The sequence below is a fragment of the Anguilla rostrata genome, chromosome 3, assembly GCF_018555375.3.
Source record: "Anguilla rostrata isolate EN2019 chromosome 3, ASM1855537v3, whole genome shotgun sequence".
Taxonomy (NCBI): Eukaryota; Metazoa; Chordata; class Actinopteri; order Anguilliformes; family Anguillidae; genus Anguilla; species Anguilla rostrata.
Window position 1 is genome coordinate 73,530,661 of NC_057935.1, and position 17,743 is coordinate 73,548,403.

Below are 17,743 nucleotides of genomic sequence, written 5' to 3' on the forward strand. Positions count from 1 at the left end.
TTAACCAATAGAAAAGCCGCCGCTTGCTCCCAGCGGCAGAGGCTCCTCCCTTTTGCCCCGGAAAGTACATGCGTTCGTCCAGGCTACAGAAATACTGACAGATGGGGCTGAGCTAAAACGGATCGCGCTGTTGTAATCTTGCAGGTAGGTCGTGGCCTGTGCAGTTTGTGGAGTAGCCTATGTTTACTTGTTCGTTGCTCCGACACAAATTGCTGGGTGGGACTTCAGGCTGTTATCAGTCCGACCGGCTTTGCATGTTTGAATAGCGGAATCCAGGGCCTTCAGTTGCTGCCCTTGCTCGAAATAAGCACGGCGGATTCCTAAATGCATTTTAATATTCGTCCTAATTAAGCCAGTTGTTTCCGTAAACGGATGTTGGAGAAACGGGACAGGGAGCGATTCAAGAAAAGCGGAGAAATTTCAGAGATTTAGCACTTAGTGCTAAATTATATTTTTTCCTACTGGAGCCTGTCTGTTATTCAGGTCCTCCGTGTTTGTGTTAGCTGGATGCTGTAGCAACGTTCCTGTGTAGCTAGCGAGCAACCCAGTACACTATGCGTGCTTCCATTCCGAATGTAGAAGTACTATCGAACTTCACAACCAGGAAAATAGCATCCTGTTTGTGAACATAACTGTTTTTTGTATCGTTCATGCAAAGTTATAATTACACATTTACTCGTTTCCTTATAATCTGCTTTGGCATTTGTTTTTGTCTAATTAAGATATATTTAAGTGTAGTCTTTTATTACATAATAACAACGTCAATAATAATAATAATATGAGAGTGAAAGTGGCCTACGACGCTGAACGATGGTCAACGGGATCTTTCAAACAATGGAATATTTTGAGGCGTTTAATTTTCTCGCTCAGTGTTCTGATATTTATTAGATGACCTGAACAAAATGTGAAGTCTTGCTGGTTATATTTAATAAAAGTGATATTCAGCCGTTGCTTCAGCTGCGTCCGCCCTGTTGGTCTCGCGCAGGTGTCCGTGTGGTGCCCATGCCGGCCGCAGGCTGATGACCGACAGGATGCGGCACCACTGGCTGCTGCTCGGTGCGTGCGGCTGGGTGCTGCTCATCCTCATGTTCGCCAGCAAATTCATCAATTTGAACTTTAGAGTCCCGGATGGTGAGTTTGTCTGTCGACAACTACATAGAGAGGGATATTATGGTAGGGTTGCACTCCATAAACCCCTCACTACAAAGACAAATACACATTTGAGAGTTCAGTGGTGCAAAAACCATAGGCACTGATCTACAGTTATGCTGTGGGGGGCATTTTCCTGGCATGGCTTGGGTCCACTTGTCCCCTTAGAGGGAAAGTGCACTGTACAATACAAAGTTATTGTAAGTGATTATCTTTATCCAATGATGAAGCATTTCTATCCTGATGGGAGTGATCTCTTCCAGGAAGACAAAGCCCCCATCCACAGAGCACAAGGGGTCACTGATGGATTGATGAGTATGAAAATTATGTGAATCATATGCTATGGGCTTGGAAGTCACCAAATCACAAACTAATTGAACACCTATGGGAGATTTTGGACTGACAAGTTAGATGGCGCTCACCATCATAAAAACACCAAATGAGGGAATATCTTTTGGAAGAACAGTGTTCCATCCCCCCAGTAGTGTTCCAGCGTAGCCTGTTACCCACGGTCATATCTCTGTAGTGTTTCTCCCTCTGTGTTCCAGACTATGGGGGTAAATCTGAGCTGCTGAGCTGGACAGAGTCGGCCATGAAAAACCTCCAATCGCCTGCCGCCCGAGAGCCAGAGAAGAGCCCAGCTTCACCGGGCCCGGTGAGACACTCCTGCGAACCCCCAGCCGACATGGAGTGTGTGTGCGTGTGTGTGTGTGCACAGTCTGTGTGTGTGTGTGTGTGTGCGCACAGTCTGTGTGTGTGTGTGTGTGTGTGTGTGTGTGTGTGTGCGCGTGCGCACAGTCTGTGTTTGTGTGTGTGCACAGTCTGTGTGTGTGTGTGGGTGCACAGTCTGTGTGTGTGTGTGCGCACAGTCTGTGTGTGTGTGTGTGTGTGTGCACAGTCTGTGTGCGAGCACAGTCTGTGTGTGTGTGTGTGTGTGTGCACAGTCTGTGTGCGAGCACAGTCTGTGTGTGTGTGTGTGTGTGTGGGTGTGTAGTCTGTGTCTGTGTGACGCAGCCACTGTATTGACCTCCGCTTCCTCATATCGGTGCATTTTTATATGCTGTTGGCGATGCTGAAAATCAATAATGAACTTTATTTGTGTAACACCCCATCATGCATAAAATCCAATGCTAAGTGCATCACATTTGAGGACAAGAATGAAAACAAAATAAAAGGAAACAAAACAGGATATGAGATTACACAATAAATACTGGAGTAACGACGTGGAAATTGCAGCAGGCGGAGATAATGACATATTGAGCAGAAATAAAAATAATGAAGCCTCAGAAATGAAAAGATCAGTGATGCAGCAGCCTGCCGAGCAAACAGGAAGTAGCGTGCATTCAGAAGGCATATCGCTGCGTTCATCAGATGTCATGGCCATGCAAGTTTTCTCTGCAGTTACAGGGAAATTTGATATAATTTGCAAAAGGGTTTCACTGTGGTAATATTCACATAATCACTAATGAATTTCCAATACGCTTTTATAGTGTTTTCAAATGTCCTCCCAGTAGCACCACCATCTGAATCTTCTGAAGCACAACCCCTTGTGTCCATATAAGGAATGTGATCCTGTTTTTGGTGTGCGATTCATCTCCTCTTTATAGCAGAGCTGGTGTGGCCAGTTGTCCTAGATCAGGGGTCCTCAGTCTTATCCAGAAAGGGCCGGTGTCGGTGCAGGCTTTTGTTCTAACTGAGCAGTTACACACCTGATTCTACTAATCAACCACTAGAGTAGCCTTTGCTAAGGACCTTGATTAATAGAATCAGGTGTGTTGCTGCTTGGTTGGAATGAAAGCCTGCACCCACACCGGCCCTTTCTGGATAAGATTAAGGACCTCTGCCCCAGATGAACTCATCAGAACGTAATTCAAGTTTGTGAAATGGAGTAAGCCTGAATTTAATTCATGAGATAATTTGATAAGGCACAAATGAGCCTGGATTGGCGATGTATGTGAAACAGGACCTGGATGTGACATAGGCCTCAGAAGTCTGACGAAACGCAGTGCAAAAACCTTGCCCATATATGGAATTCCGGTTCGAAGGGAAATTTCTCTATGGAAAAATGAATGGATTTTCACATAACCGTCCCTGTCACAGTCTGTGATTTAAGCTAGCGCTTTTATCTGGACACATATCTCTCGTAAATGGCACTGGATCCGCTGAATTCCGATGTTGTTTTTCAACTGAAACAATTATTTTGCTAGCAAAAAGCTAACACTGCTGCGCATGTTATTTACGTCACAGCTCTTGCGGTTCCCTGGCAACGCTTGTGAAGCGCAAGTAGCCTAGTTATATTAAGATGTTTACAACGATATATACAACTGTAAAAAATAGAAAAATGTATAATTTATCACACTAACGGGAAACAAGAGGAAGAAAACGGTTTTCGCGCGTGTATGGAAACAGTTCTGTGTGTGATGTTGTAATTGTGTGACGGGCCATCTCGGGTGGTTAACCACTTAGCCATTAGCAATTCGCTTTTTAAAAGGACACAATTTTTTTAGATTATAAAAAATGGGTAAAAGGCTTTATTTTTTCATATACAAAAAACGTCAAAATGCCATAATTTATTTTAAAGGAATTCGGAAATCGCCATTCATTTGTCCCATAGGGGCGTCTATTTTTTGAACCGGAAGTCTCGAAAATGCTAACAAACCCGAAGGGAATGACGACACGACTTCTGAGGCCTATAGGCTTGCAGTGCTGTATGTTGATGTGTACACACCCTGCATCCCACAATGCACTTGTTTAACAGACACTGTTTCTCCCTGCGTGGCTGTGCCAGTCTGCGGCCGGTGGCACGCTGGACCCGCTGGACTGGCAGGCCGTGGAGACGCAGCGGCTGGAGCTCCTCTCCAGCGTGTGTGGCAACGCGTCACTGAGGAACCTCACGCACACGCCCGTCAGCAGGTTCGTCCTGGACCGCATTTTCGTCTGCGACAAGCACAAGATCCTGTTCTGCCAGACGCCCAAAGTGGGAAACACCCAGTGGAAGAAGGTCCTGATCGTCCTGAACGGTGAGGGACGGGACTGCCATTTCATTCCTTTGGTATGGAAGTGCATTTTCACTCTTCCGCTGGAGAGTGGATGTTTGAATATTATAATTTGTGACCCCTACACGTGCTTTCTTAGCCCTAAGCATCATGGGAAACTGAGTCTTTATTTTGTAACTGCAGGACAGCACAGATTGAGTGCAGCACAGCTAGAGAGCAGCGTAGAGGAGAGCAGGCCAGATAGAGAGCAGCGCAGATGGAGAGCAGCACAGGTAGAGACCAGCACAGATAGAGCCTTGGAGATCGTTAGTACTTTCTGTCCTGTGGTAGGAAACTAAACCCAACAGGTAGAGAGCGTTTCTCATTGAATTCTCCTTACTTTCCCGACCGTTAGGAGCTTTCTCTACGGTGGAGGAAATTCCGGAGAGTGTGGTGCATGACCATGAGAAGAACGGCTTGCCCCGCCTGTCATCGCTGAGTGAGCAGGGGATCCGGCACAGGTACGAGCCCTCCTGCCGAAAAAGGCCCCCCCAGTTCCATTCTAATCAGTATTCTTCATTATTGTGTTATATAGGGTGTGGTTGTGCTGTATGGTGTGTGGGTGTGTTATATAGGGTGTGGTTGTGCTGTATGGTGTGTGGGTGTGTTATGTAGGGTGTGGTTGTGCTGTATGGTGTACGGTTGTGTTATATAGCCTGTGGCTGTGCTGTATGGTGTACGGGTGTGTTATATAGGGTGTGGTTGTACTGTATGGTGTACAGGTGTGTTATATAGCCTGTGGTTGTACTGTATGGTGTGTGGGTGTGTTATATAGGGTGTGGTTGTACTGTATGGAGTGTGGGTGTGTTATATAGGGTGTGGTTGTGCTGTATGGTGTGTGGGTGCGTTATATAGGGTGTGGTTGTACTGTATGGTGGGTGGGTGTGTTATATAGGGTGTGGTTGTGCTGTATGGTGTGTGAGTGTGTTATATAGGGTGTGGTTGTGCTGTATGGTGTGTGGTTGTGTTATATAGGGTGTGGTTGTGGTGTGTGGGTGTGTTATATAGGGTGTGGTTGTGCTGTGTGGTGTGTGGGTGTGTTATACAGGGTGTGGTTGTGCTGTATGGTGTACGGGTGTGTTATATAGCCTGTGGTTGTACTGTGTGGTGTGTGGGTGTGTTATGTCGGGTGTGGTTGTGCTGTATGGTGTGTGGGTGTGTTATATAGGGTGTGGTTGTGCTGTATGGTGTGTGGTTGTGTTACATAGGGTGTGGTTGTGCTGTATGGTGTGTGGGTGTGTTATATAGGGTAGGGTTGGGTCGGTTTCCGGTTTTGCTGGTCCGGTATACGAGCTTAAACCGGTTTGATTTTATGCTAACTGACTGAACCGGCATTTGTCATTATGAGACGTTCTGGCAAATTAAAAAGTAGATTACATCAGCAACCTGTGCGGCCGGCGCTAAATCCAACTTGTATTGCATTAGTAATAAGCAATATGATAACGTGATTAACATAATATTTTATGTTTGTTTATAAACGGACTGTTTAAAAAAAAAAAAATAAAAAAAAAAAAGAAGATTGACAGGCCGTGCAAGGCCGAGGCCGGCAACAAGGAGATCAAATTTCAGTAGACCAATCAAAGGTGGGTGGGGGGAAGACGATGCGCATGGCGCGCGGTGTGTTGTTTACCAGAAAGTTCATGTGTTTTTTGGGGTGACGAGATGAGACATGGCAGAGTTAGTGTCAACGACACCACAACATTTATTTTTCCTTTTTGTATAGCCATTTCTGTGGATAAAATCGCGTTTATTATTATTATTTTCTGTTAAAAACATTTCATTTATATCCAGGGAGATAGCCAACTGCTTGCAAGGTAGATGACATGTGTAGCCATTTACTAATACGACCGCATTTCAGAATGGAAAATAACCCGTTAAACCAGAGAAATTGCGGAGTTGTCTTAGAATCTTTAATTCAACAGATTGAATGTATCAAGGCTGGGAGAGTCGGCATAGAGACAGAGCGCAATGCGTCACACTGTGAAAACCACGCCCACCGGAGGGGAACGCAATCGGCGCCACAATATGCAACCAAGGGCCGAAACGCTAACAAAATGCCTGTAGCTAGCTAAAAACATCATATTTAAGCTTGTCAAAGTGTTATTTTAGGACCCTATGTCTACCTGCGTTAGTCTGGCTCTAGCTTGCTACTTCAGTGTAGGGACACTGTTATAACGGTCTCTGAAAAACGGTATTTGCCTTTGGCTCGGGGGGCTTCTGGTGAAACTGATGCAGAAATTAATCGTAGTTTAAACATGGCAGCTAGAACTTAGCTAACGTTAGCTACTTATTACCTGAAATTTTATTAACGCTAGCTAAGTAGCTATCATTTTAGCTTCCCCTTCTTAGCCATCTACAAGCTTGTTGAAACAACGTCGCTAGCCACTCCAACTTATTTTGAATGACAGTAACGTACTGTAGCCTGTAGCTAGCTTGCTAGCTGACACGCCACTAGACTCCAATGTTAGGACAGGTTTTTTGGTTTGGCAGCTTATAAAAACTTAGTTCTGGGTTCTTTACACAGCTGGTAGTGCATCCCACCACACACCACCTTTAAGGCATTTTTCTGTTGTTTGCTGGCAGGCGAAAGTGACAAGGAGGCACCTTCACGCAATACAAAGTCAATGGAGAGCGATTAATTGTTTTCCCCTCCGGTGTGGGCGGGGCTTAATTGCGCTCTGTCTCCATAGCAACGGATGCTGTAACGAAATGTTAACTACGTCACAATGGCTATAACAGCTGTTTTACAATGGCATTGCGTCACCCGGATCATTTTTGCAGCCCGGATCAAAATTGGCAATTGGGGTGACTGTTCCACTCGGGAGCGGCTGAGTCATGTGTGACACCTAGTGGTAGAATTCGGTATTACCGGTCTGGTATTTGGCTTAATATCAAACCGGTTTGAAAATTTTTACATGGGCCCAACCCTAATATAGGGTGTGGTCATGTGGGCTGCATGTGGAGTGATCATGCTCTAGAGGATTTTGTTCACTATGGAGGTGTGGTCACACTTTAGGGGGTGTTGTCTTGTTGTACAGGGGTGTGGTTAAATGGTTAACCTGTATATTGGAGGGTTGTGCTGTATGGGGGTGTGGTCATGTGCTGATGTGAGTTTCCTGCCCCCCCCAGGCTCAGCACGTATTTTAAGTTCTTCATCGTGCGCGACCCCTTTGAGAGACTCATCTCTGCTTTCAAGGACAAGTTCCTGCAGAACCCGCGATTTGAGCCCTGGTACAAGCACGACATTGCGCCCGCCATCATCCGTAAATACCGCCGGACGCAGCGCGAGGGGGCCCCGGGCCTGCGCTTTGAGGACTTTGTCCGTTACCTGGGCGACCCTGGCCGCCGTCGATTGGACCGGCAGTTTGGGGACCACGTTATCCACTGGGTGAGCTACACTGAGCTGTGTGCTCCCTGCGAGATCGGCTACAGCGTGGTGGGACACCACGAGACCCTGGAGAGGGACGCCCCCTTCATCCTGCGGGCTGCCGGCATCCACCGCCTGGTCTCCTATCCCACAATCCCCCCTGGCATCACCCGCTATAACCGCACCAAGGTGGAGCGCTATTTCTCCGGCATCAGCAAGCGTGACATCCGCCGTCTTTACGCTCGTTTCCAGGGAGATTTTAGCCTCTTTGGTTACCAGCGGCCCAACTTCCTCCTGGACTAACCCGCCAAAATAAAAGCGGCTCACGGCCACATCGGGTCCCTCCTCCCTCCCACCTCCTGCACCTCTTTTTCTGTTTTCCTAAAGTTCCTGAACACGGCTTGTAGAAAGAGGGAGGGAGAGAGGAAGAGATGGAGAGAAGGAGAGGGGGAGCGAGAGAGAGACAGTAAACATGCAGAGCCATATCTGGTCATGTGACCCTGAGCAGATCACTCTTCAGGAAGGGGAGCAGGCCTCTGGTAGGAGAGATGATCGTTGGCCTGCTTGGAAGTGGTTCTTGTGGGCACGTCCACGGCTCTGGTCTCTGCATCTCTGGAGGGGGGGGGAGGGGGGGGGAGGGGGAGACACCCTCCACACCCCCTCGTCTCCATGTGTCAAAGCGGTCACCATGGAAACGTTTCAGCAATGGGTAGCCGCTGTGTTTCCATTTGATTACAGAGAGGCCTGAGTGTAGTTTTATTTAACAATGTACTGTATGGATAATAATAATAATAATAATAATAATAATAATAATGTTATTTTGAGGCTGCAGTGACTGTCTGACATTACTCCTTTGAGAGGAGAACACATACATTACTATACCTGGACTAACATTATATTGCTATGGAGCAGCAGTACTGCTGCACTCTGACCTGCTCATCTGTCCTTTAGTACTGAGGGCGGGTCCAGGGAAGAAGGAGTGCCTCTCGTTGGCTATTTCCTAATAAACTGAAGGGGGAACCCTCTGACAATGTGTGCTTAAAAACAGGAAAAATACATGTTTTTCTCTCCTGAGCTACAGTCATAAGCCACAGACACAGATTATGGAATGGTGGAGCTGCAGAGATGGAGATTATGGAATGGTGGAGTAGCAGAGATGGAGATTATGGAATGGTGGAGCTGCAGAGATGGAGATTATGGAATGGTGGAGCTGCAGAGATGGAGATTATGGAATGGTGGAGCTGCAGAGATGGAGATTATGGAATGGTGGAGTAGCAGAGATGGAGATTATGGAATGGTGGAGCTGCAGAGATGGAGATTATGGAATGGTGGAGCTGCAGAGATGGAGATTATGGAATGGTGGAGTAGCAGAGATGGAGATTATGGAATGGTGGAGCTGCAGAGATGGAGATTATGGAATGGTGGAGCTGCAGAGATGGAGATTATGGAATGGTGGGGCAGCAGAGATGGAGATTATGGAATGGTGGAGTAGCAGAGATGGAGATTATGGAATGGTGGAGCAGTAGAGATGGATATTATGGAATGGTGGGGCAGCAGAGATGGAGATTATGGAATGGTGGAGTAGCAGAGATGGACATTATGGAATGGTGGAGTAGCAGAGATGGAGATTATGGAATGGTGGAGCAGTAGGGATGGAGATTATGGTGGGCTCCCTTTTCTTCTTGATGGAGACTCAGAAGCTCATTTTTCTAGAGCTGCTGAAGGATCTTGGAAAGATGCCATAATGCATTAATGATCGGCTGTCGATGACTGTAATGGTTTGATGGTTGTGAAGCTCCTGATTCGTTAGTCAATTACAATGAGCTCTCTGATTAGCGGAAATTGGCTGTTGTATCTTCCTTGATTGGCTGACTATGGACTCTGCTGTTTGGTGACCTTCCCCAGGGTAGTCCAACTGCAAGATCCCAAATCCAATAAAATCTAACTGTGTGTGTGTACGTGTGTGTGTGTGTGCGTGTGTGCATGTGTGTGTGTGTGTGTTCATGTATGTATGTATGTATGCAAGCTTGCACGCGGAAGTACAGATTTGGGTCAGATCTGGATAATTAGCCTGAGCTCGTTTAGAGGCTCAGGTGTGATGATGACCAGATGGTGCGGAAGCTGGGCGCCTGGACAGCCTGCTGATCCTCAGCCATAGGACAGTGTGAGAGCCCCGCCCTCTGCAGGGCCGACCAGAAGCCGCTCCCTGGCAGAATGAGCGCTGTGATTGGTGGGATTGATGGCACAGTGCCTGTGTGAGTCAGAGCGCTGTGAGATTTGTGTTGACACTCAAGACTCTGTGTGCTTCTCCAGTACACTATATCTGTCTCTGCAGTTTGCGTACTCATGCACTAGGGGGCACCAGTCAGCCATGCTGGAGCGATAAAACAGGCTCCACAAAGACATCTTCATTGTTAGGTTTCATTTAAAAATGGACAATAAAAGTTAATGTGATCAAAAGGTAGCACTGTTCTCTCCTGCGGTCCTTTTCTCTCACCAATAAGCAGACGATTTTCTGAGTATGTAAGAAACGCTTCCAAAAGGAATTCCTGCTGTTACCAGTCCACACACACCGTGAGCGTACAAGTCTGCTCTGACACTTCCCTGTGAGTCTGATGCACCTCCCTGTTGCTGTCTGTAGGTTTGGTTCAGTTCCCTCCACATGACAGTGGCTTTGACTGTCTCCCTTTCCACCGGTATAACGACAGAAAGATAATCACGTGTGGATGAATATGGAGGAAGTGTTTTGAAGAAGCTCCACAAACTTGAATTTTCACTTTTTTATGACATTATGAAGAGAATCTTACTTCCTGGATGTTGCCTGAGTGAGCAGGCCTAGGCCTTCAACCCCTAAGAAATTTCCAGTAGTTTACTGAAAAGTTTAAAAAGCATCAATTTTCAATTTTAATTTGCTTTGGTCAGGTGACATGTTTTTGTTTTGTTGAAAATTCCCAGGGATAATGAGGTGTGCTTTCGAATGTTTCCAGCGTCTAAAGTATTCTGAATATGACTTGGGTCAGAAGTCCATAATGTGGTGCACACTTACACCCCCATCCTTTCTGTACAGTTCATGGTTTCATCTCTGTGTCCTCTCAAATTGAGCTGACAACATCATAACTACTTGATATATAAGATAATATCTTTATAGTATTACACATCCCACTGTGGTAGACAGGAAGAGCAGGTCAGAGGTGGACTTCTCAGCTGAATCTGAATTTGGAGAATTATAATGAGGTGCTTTAGGGACCTGGGTAATCTACTTGTTAAGTGTGCAGTCGATGAGGTTGACCCGTCTGGCACTAAACCATCTGCTCGCTCCTCCCAGGTGGGCACCACATATTGGTGGTGGTCCAGGTGAGGCATCTTTTAATTCTTATACAACCTGTTTCCAGTTATGTCTGATTTTTACGATGAAAGCCATTATTGCACAAATAACTGGTAAGATCGGAGACTGTGAAACACCACTGCATGTGCTGTGAGGTCCCCATTGGCGGAGTACGCCCTGACACACCCTTTTCTTTTTTTCGGACTGTTCTCTGTAAACCCTAGAGATGATGGTCCGTGAAAATCCCAGTAGATCAGCAGTTTCTGAAATACTCAAACCAGCCCATCTGGTACCAACAACCATGCCACGTTCAAAGTCACTTAAATCACCTTTCTTCCCCATTCTGATGCTTGGTTTGAATTTCAGCAGATCGTCTGACCATGTCTACATGCCTAAATGCACTGAGTTGCTGCCATGTAATTGGCTGATTAGATATTTGCGTTAACAGGTGCAGTTTGCAGTTGAGCAGGTGTACTTAATGAAGTGGCCGGTGAGTATATGTATATGGATAACTGTTGCCATAGAAACACCTGTGCCTCCACCCCATTAATGAATGAAAACACAGAGAAAGCCTCATGTGCTGTATTTCCCTCACACAAAAGGGACTTTCTTCTTCATCAGTTTGTGAAGGAGCGCATAAGTTGCGAATAAGCAGGTTTCTGGAATAAGCAGGTCTGTGTGAGATAAACAGTGTTTGTCAGATGAACAGGCATGTATCTGAGATCGCCTTGGATGCTTTCACGTTACAAACTTTATTTTATAAACAATCAACAATTCATTTCAGCAGGTATTAATACTAATCGCCTACCAATACAATATAAATTGGAAATAGTGTGAGCATCACTGCAAAGTAGAGTGAGTGGGAGAATAATAAGGAGGAACGGGGAAAGTTTTCCCAATATTTGACCATGCAGCTTCTTTCCAGCTGCTCAGGGTTTTAGTCCCAGATCACAGCTGATCTGTTCACTGCTGACAGTATAAACAGCAGACTGGACTGTGCCCACAGTAAGCTGAAGGGACCTAGCCTCAGAGGCATCCACCAACAGGGTTACACTTACACATGCCAAGTAGGGCTGCCACATTTTCACCTACACAACACTGGACAAGTTATCCTAAGTGGTACAGTGTGTTTTATTCAGCAGGGAACCACATTTACAGCAACATGACACTTTCTTAAGGCTTTTACACGTGGGGTAATGCCTGTAGTTTGCACAGACAGCAGGGAGCTGTATGGGGTAATGCCTGTAGTTTGCACAGACAGCAGGGAGCTGTATGGGGTAATGCCTGTAGTTTGCACAGACACCAGGGAGCTGTATGGGGTAATGCCTGTAGTTTGCACAGACAGCAGGGAGCTGTATGGGGTAATGCCTGTAGTTTGCACAGACAGCAGGGAGCTGTATGGGGTAATGCCTGTAGTTTGCACAGACAGCAGGGAGCTGTATGGGGTAATGCCTGTAGTTTGCACAAACAGCAGGGAGCTGTATGGGGTAATGCCTGTAGTTTGCACAGGCAGCAGGGAGCTGTATGGGGTAATGCCTGTAGTTTGCACAGACAGCAGGGAGCTGTATGGGGTAATGCCTGTAGTTTGCACAGACAGCAGGGAGCTGTATGGGGTAATGCCTGTAGCTTGCACAGACAGCAGGGAGCTGTATGGGGTAATGTCTGTAGTTTTGCACAGACAGCAGGGAGCTGTATGGGGTAATGCCTGTAGTTTGCACAGACAGCAGGGAGCTGTATGGGGTAATGCCTGTAGTTTGCACAGACAGCAGGGAGCTGTATGGGGTAATGCCTGTAGTTTGCACAGACAGCAGGGAGCTGTATGGGGTAATGTCTGTAGTTTGCACAGACAGCAGGGAGCTGTATGGGGTAATGCCTGTAGTTTGCACAGACAGCAGGGAGCTGTATGGGGTAATGCCTGTAGTTTGCACAGACAGCAGGGAGCTGTATGGGGTAATGCCTGTAGTTTTGCACAGACAGCAGGGAGCTGTATGGGGTAATGCCAGTAGTTTGCACAGACAACCGGGAGCTGTATGGGGTAATGCCTGTAGTTTGCACAGACAGCAGGGAGCTGTATGGGGTAATGCCTGTAGTTTGCACAGACAGCAGGGAGCTGTATGGGGTAATGCCTGTAGTTTGCACAGACAGCAGGGAGCTGTATGGGGTAATGCCTGTAGTTTGCACAGGCAGCAGGGAGCTGTATGGGGTAATGCCTGTAGTTTGCACAGACAGCAGGGAGCTGTATGGGGTAATGCCTGTAGTTTGCACAGACAGCAGGGAGCTGTATGGGGTAATGCCTGTAGTTTGCACAGACAGCAGGGAGCTGTATGGGGTAATGCCTGTAGTTTGCACAGACAGCAGGGAGCTGTATGGGGTAATGTCTGTAGTTTGCACAGACAGCAGGGAGCTGTATGGGGTAATGCCTGTAGCTTGCACAGACAGCAGGGAGCTGTATGGGGTAATGCCTGTAGCTTGCACAGACAGCAGGGAGCTGTATGGGGTAATGTCTGTAGTTTTGCCACAAAGCAGAGGCCGGAAATTATTCCCTCTTTTTTCATGTTGTTAGGAGAGCCAATAGATTTGGACTTTGGAATAGATTAAACTTGGCAATATTTTTTTACAATGGAGCACCAATTACTGCTGGAATTAACTGAAGGGGTGGGAGAGATTAAACAATTGCTTGATACACACACATAAACGCACAGGCACACACACACAATAAAATGCAGGGTAAAAATCTTTTTAGAAAAAAATTAATGATCCATCCCTAGAAAAAACAGACAAATACTAAAATATGGACTGTCTGGGTGAAAACTGCACATGATAACCACAACGACAGCACACAACCCACTCAATGTTAGGCCTCAATGCTGCAGCCTTACAGGATGGTAACTCAACCATCTGAGGGAATCCTGTAGATTACCTTCAACACCAATCTCGGATCAGTCCAGGATTATTCCAAAACTTAAGTCCTTGTTGAAGCTGAAGTGTGCTCCCTGGAGCTGTAGAAACAGCCCTTGCAGTTCGGGAGATCTGCTCCTGTTCCACGCTGCCTCTAACGGGGCTCTCTCAGTCTCCTGTTTGCCGACACGTACAAAGAGAACCTCGACCCATCCATTTATTCCTCGTTTTCCTCCCACAGAGGGCCATGCAGTATCTAAAGGAAGCACAATGGTGAGGCCTGATGACTCACACCCCCGCACAATAACGTTTATATGGGTGAACTTCCAACCCAGAATAGGTGGTTCATACAAATCCATTCAGGGATTAAATACATTTTAAAAACGATTAAGTGTACCCATATTTGTGTAGAGTTGGTGCACACAAATCTCATTCTAGCAAACATGACTCAGCTGAGCTTTTCACCTTTTCAATAGGCTTTAATAGGCTTTGATCGGGGGTGTCAAATTCAAGTTCCGCACGGCTGAAGTATCTACAGGTTTTAGTTGTTCTTGTTAAATCAGCAGCCAAGTCAAGACCTTGGAAATAAGATGTGTGGAGCAATCAATTACTTACATTTAGTGGCTGATACTAGTCTGCAGATACGAAAGGCCACAAGGACTGGAGTTTGAGAGCTCTGGCTTAAGTTATCTGAAGTCAATAGTTTTTTTTTTTTTTTTTTTTGGGGTGGGGGGGGGGGGTGCTTATTAAGAGGAAGGAAGCAGGAAAGATTCCATTCAAATTAGAAAAGCTGTCACATAAATTACAGGGAAGTGGTTTTGGTTTCATAAATATGGATTTAAATTTCCTTGAAAAGCCAACATAAAGTCCCCACATCATGAACTACTGACTTCCAAATGCAACAGTCAGGTAAAGTTTTAACTATTTGCATTTGCTCAACTCCACCCCACATTAAAGTGTCATACCAGGTCATACAGCCCAGTCTACCCTGAAATACTGCTTACAAAAACCAAAAACACACTTGCATAAAACTCATATAGCACCATAGCCTAACAAGGTGCTTCCAGAAATAATTTCCCAATTAAAACACAAATGTCAGAAAACAAATGTAGACCCAAAGTAAATGTAACATGGTTCCAGCTGATGAGGAAGACGGATTTATTAAGAATCCTCAGATGATTCTTAAATCAGCTTTATGTCACATAATGTCGGTTATCAGAGTGATTAAGTAAAATCGTTGATGTGAATTAACCAATAAATTCCACACACGCAAATACAGGGCACACTTGATAGTTTGCATGTAGGCCTACAGATGAAATTAATGTATTATTTGTATGATTATTTGGTAGCTAAAGGACATGAACTGGGGCTTGTTGGACTCCATTGTAACGCACGGTTAATGCATGGAAGTTATGTAAAGTATTAGATAAAATAAATTAATCGAACCAGTTGTTCGATAAACTTGTATCACACCATTTTCCCGCAACTTTTACCATCAAAATTAACGGTACTGTATTACGCGCGACCCTCCAAGCTGTCTCTGGTTTTATTTGCAACCACATTCGATAAAACAGAAATAATAAATGTGCGCGCTTCCTCAGCCGGCACGGGCCCATACATTATTCTCTCTTCTCAGCGTTGCAGGCAACTGGTTATACAACGGTCGTGCGGTTATATAAGCGAACCATATAATCAACCAATCAGCCAATGTCGCCGGTGTCACGTGCCGGCTGCGCATAATCGTGTGTGCACTTCGTACCCATTGAGGTACGGGGAAGGTGCTGTGAATATGTAACGCCATGTAGTTTTATTTATTTAGTAAACTTCGCGTGATCGCATGTACACCGTCACCATGGAATGATTTAATTGTTGCTGTCCAAAGAGGAATAACTACACGCAATTGACTAGGGCTACGAAAACCAGCGCATGTTTTTGCGAGTGGCCCAGGTCTTATATAAAGCAGGTGATGTAAAACTGACGTTTATTTGTTCCGTTTCATTCTGGACGATGGACAAAAAAGTCCGTGGATCCGGCGGTTGACTTGCATACCGGGAGAGGGAGGGTAGCCTACTTTTTTGCGCTTCATAATTGAGTGGTTCTTTTTGCTGGACTTCTCATTCAAAGCAGATTAGTCGGCGTATAACATTATTTACCGTAGTATGGTGTAGGTCGTGTAAATCGGTAGTCGGTGTGCATTAGCACGCATATCAAATATGGCAGTTCACATTTGGCTCATTTTTAGTCGAAGTAAACATGGACTTTTGTGCTGCTTATGAACAGAAAAGGCTGATGAAAATTCAACTTCAGCTAGCTAGCACACCGACGTGGATTTGAAAGAGGCTCGAGACCGCCCCTTGTATACGAAAGCAAATAGGGAATGGTCCGGCCGTCACAAAGCCCACTGGCCCTTATCACGTTTTACGTTGAATTAAATTTACCTTTTTATTTACGGACGGAACATGGATGCTAAGACAGGGCGTCTACGATTAGGAAAGAAAGAAGTATTTGCCAAACGGCTTAAAGCAGTGTTCCAGTATTGTTTTGCTTGTGTTGCGAAGGCGGAGGTTTTTGATGAGGCCTAGTTTTAGGAAGTGCCATATTTGTGTGTGTCTGGGAAAGGATACGCCTCTTCAAAACAACCAGTGATTGTATAACCCGGAGTGTAGATCCGATTGTATTTGGCCTTCTAAATTTATTCGACTTTTGTTTTCCTCCCTACAGCTAGCTAGCGTCCGGATCGAAAATGGAGACGGGGATACAACACCGTACGGAACAATTTGTCCACGATATATCCAACCCTGATGCAGCGGGTCTGTGTGCAGAAATGCTTGAAGTGGCGGAGGAGGCCAGCCGCGCAGGGGACTTTGATTTCGCTGCAGAGATCTACGGGTCTCAACTAGCGGATCTCGCCCAACCGGATCGGGGACTTTGTTTGCGCAGAGCAGACGCCTTGGCTCGGTGCGGGCGGATAGCCGAGGCGCTGGACTCCTACTGCACGGCCGCCAGTCTCAGCAGACTCCGGTCGGAAGAACTGGGACTTTTAGTCGAAAGCATCGCGCGGAGCCTGCGGGATAAAAACGAGTCCCTAAAAAGTATAGAGAACAAACCCGGCTGCCAACTGAGCGGAGATGGGGGCATTGAGGGTAGCGAGGGCGCGCTAGAAGAGGAGAAATCTCTAGACCTGTTTTCATGTCGGCTTTGCAAGTCCTTGTTGACCGAGCCTACAACCTTACAGTGCGGGCACACTTTCTGCAAACGATGCCTGGACAACGATAGCGTCACCGAATGTAGCATGTGCAAATATAAGCTGAACAAAAAGAACGGAATTATCCAGCCCATGGGTTTCAGAGTAAATGTGATTCTTAGTGGCTTGCTGGAAAAGTGGTTCGACTCGGAAAGCAAAGCCAGGCGGTACTGGCTTGAAGGGGAAAGTTTGTGGAAACAGAAGGATTATCCGGAAGCGCTCGAGAAGTATAACCAAGCTGTAGAATTAGGTGAGTGCCCTTTGTGTTTACGCACATGTAGTTCTTTTTCCACTGTTTTTTTTTTGTGGGGGGGGCGTAACATTAAGGGTTGGTATGTTTACGGTAGTTCATGTTGGTTCCAAAATCAGAGACTGGGTGACCTACTTTCCCCTTTTCCACTGACAGTGAAAAGCCAACGATAGGGGGCGATATTGTTCGTGTCAACTTGAAGTGGCCCAATTTCTTCCGTCCATGGCCAGTAACACCGAAGCACTTGCTCTTCTGTGGACGTGCTCTTCTGACCAGGGACAGTACAGTCAGCCGCTGTCCTCACCAATTAATTCCAGTAACTTTTTAAAACCGCCGTCAGTGTGTGTGGTTGGATGCGCGTGTTATCATTCGTTTTGAACGCGCCTGGCCAGATTTGTGTTTTTACTCGCTCCCTTTCCACACCACACCAAAATATTTTACTTATGTGGTTGGTTGTTCGCATCATTTGTTCAGC

General features: G+C 46.1%; 2 protein-coding genes and 1 long non-coding RNA gene across 8 annotated transcripts in view; 2 read left to right on the forward strand and 1 right to left on the reverse strand.

Annotated features, from left to right (window-relative positions):
• On the forward strand, positions 1 to 10,015 carry chst10 (carbohydrate sulfotransferase 10). 3 transcript variants are annotated; one of them, XM_064329787.1, is made up of 6 exons: positions 1 to 144; positions 986 to 1,131; positions 1,698 to 1,804; positions 3,938 to 4,169; positions 4,540 to 4,645; positions 7,314 to 10,015. In XM_064329787.1, the coding sequence occupies exons 2-6, from the start codon at positions 1,020 to 1,022 to the stop codon at positions 7,852 to 7,854; spliced, it is 1,098 nt and encodes a 365-aa protein (XP_064185857.1). In that variant the 5' UTR covers positions 1 to 144; positions 986 to 1,019; the 3' UTR covers positions 7,855 to 10,015. The 3 variants fall into 3 exon arrangements, with proteins under 3 accessions (XP_064185857.1, XP_064185858.1, XP_064185859.1); XM_064329788.1 differs by lacking the exon at positions 1 to 144 and adding an exon at positions 193 to 216; XM_064329789.1 differs by lacking the exon at positions 1 to 144 and adding an exon at positions 1,413 to 1,464 and having other exon boundaries at positions 992 to 1,131.
• The window catches only part of LOC135251924 (uncharacterized), a 96,310-nt gene that overhangs the window by 54,828 nt on the left and 23,739 nt on the right, over positions 1 to 17,743 (reverse strand). The gene's annotated exons all lie outside the window — the stretch shown is intronic.
• Positions 4,541 to 17,743, forward strand: part of lonrf2 (LON peptidase N-terminal domain and ring finger 2) — a 27,674-nt gene continuing 14,471 nt past the window's right edge. For 2 of the 4 annotated variants that reach the window (XR_010329234.1, XM_064329783.1), the window contains exons 1-2: positions 15,512 to 15,737; positions 16,496 to 17,268. Coding sequence is in view for 3 of the 4 variants with exons in the window: in XM_064329783.1 (XP_064185853.1) it covers positions 16,518 to 17,268 (751 nt within the window). In the remaining variant the exon portion in view is untranslated. The other 2 variants (XM_064329786.1, XM_064329785.1) reach the window with 2 other exon arrangements.

Excerpts from the sequence above, each read along its gene's own strand:
- chst10 (XM_064329787.1), top strand. The coding sequence starts at position 1,020 with ATGACCGACAGGATGCGGCACCACTGGCTGCTGCTCGGTGCGTGCGGC. Across the intron at positions 1,805-3,937 it reads GCCCAGCTTCACCGGGCCCG|TCTGCGGCCGGTGGCACGCT; the intron begins GTGAGACACTCC and ends TGGCTGTGCCAG. Across the intron at positions 4,170-4,539 it reads GGTCCTGATCGTCCTGAACG|GAGCTTTCTCTACGGTGGAG; the intron begins GTGAGGGACGGG and ends CCCGACCGTTAG.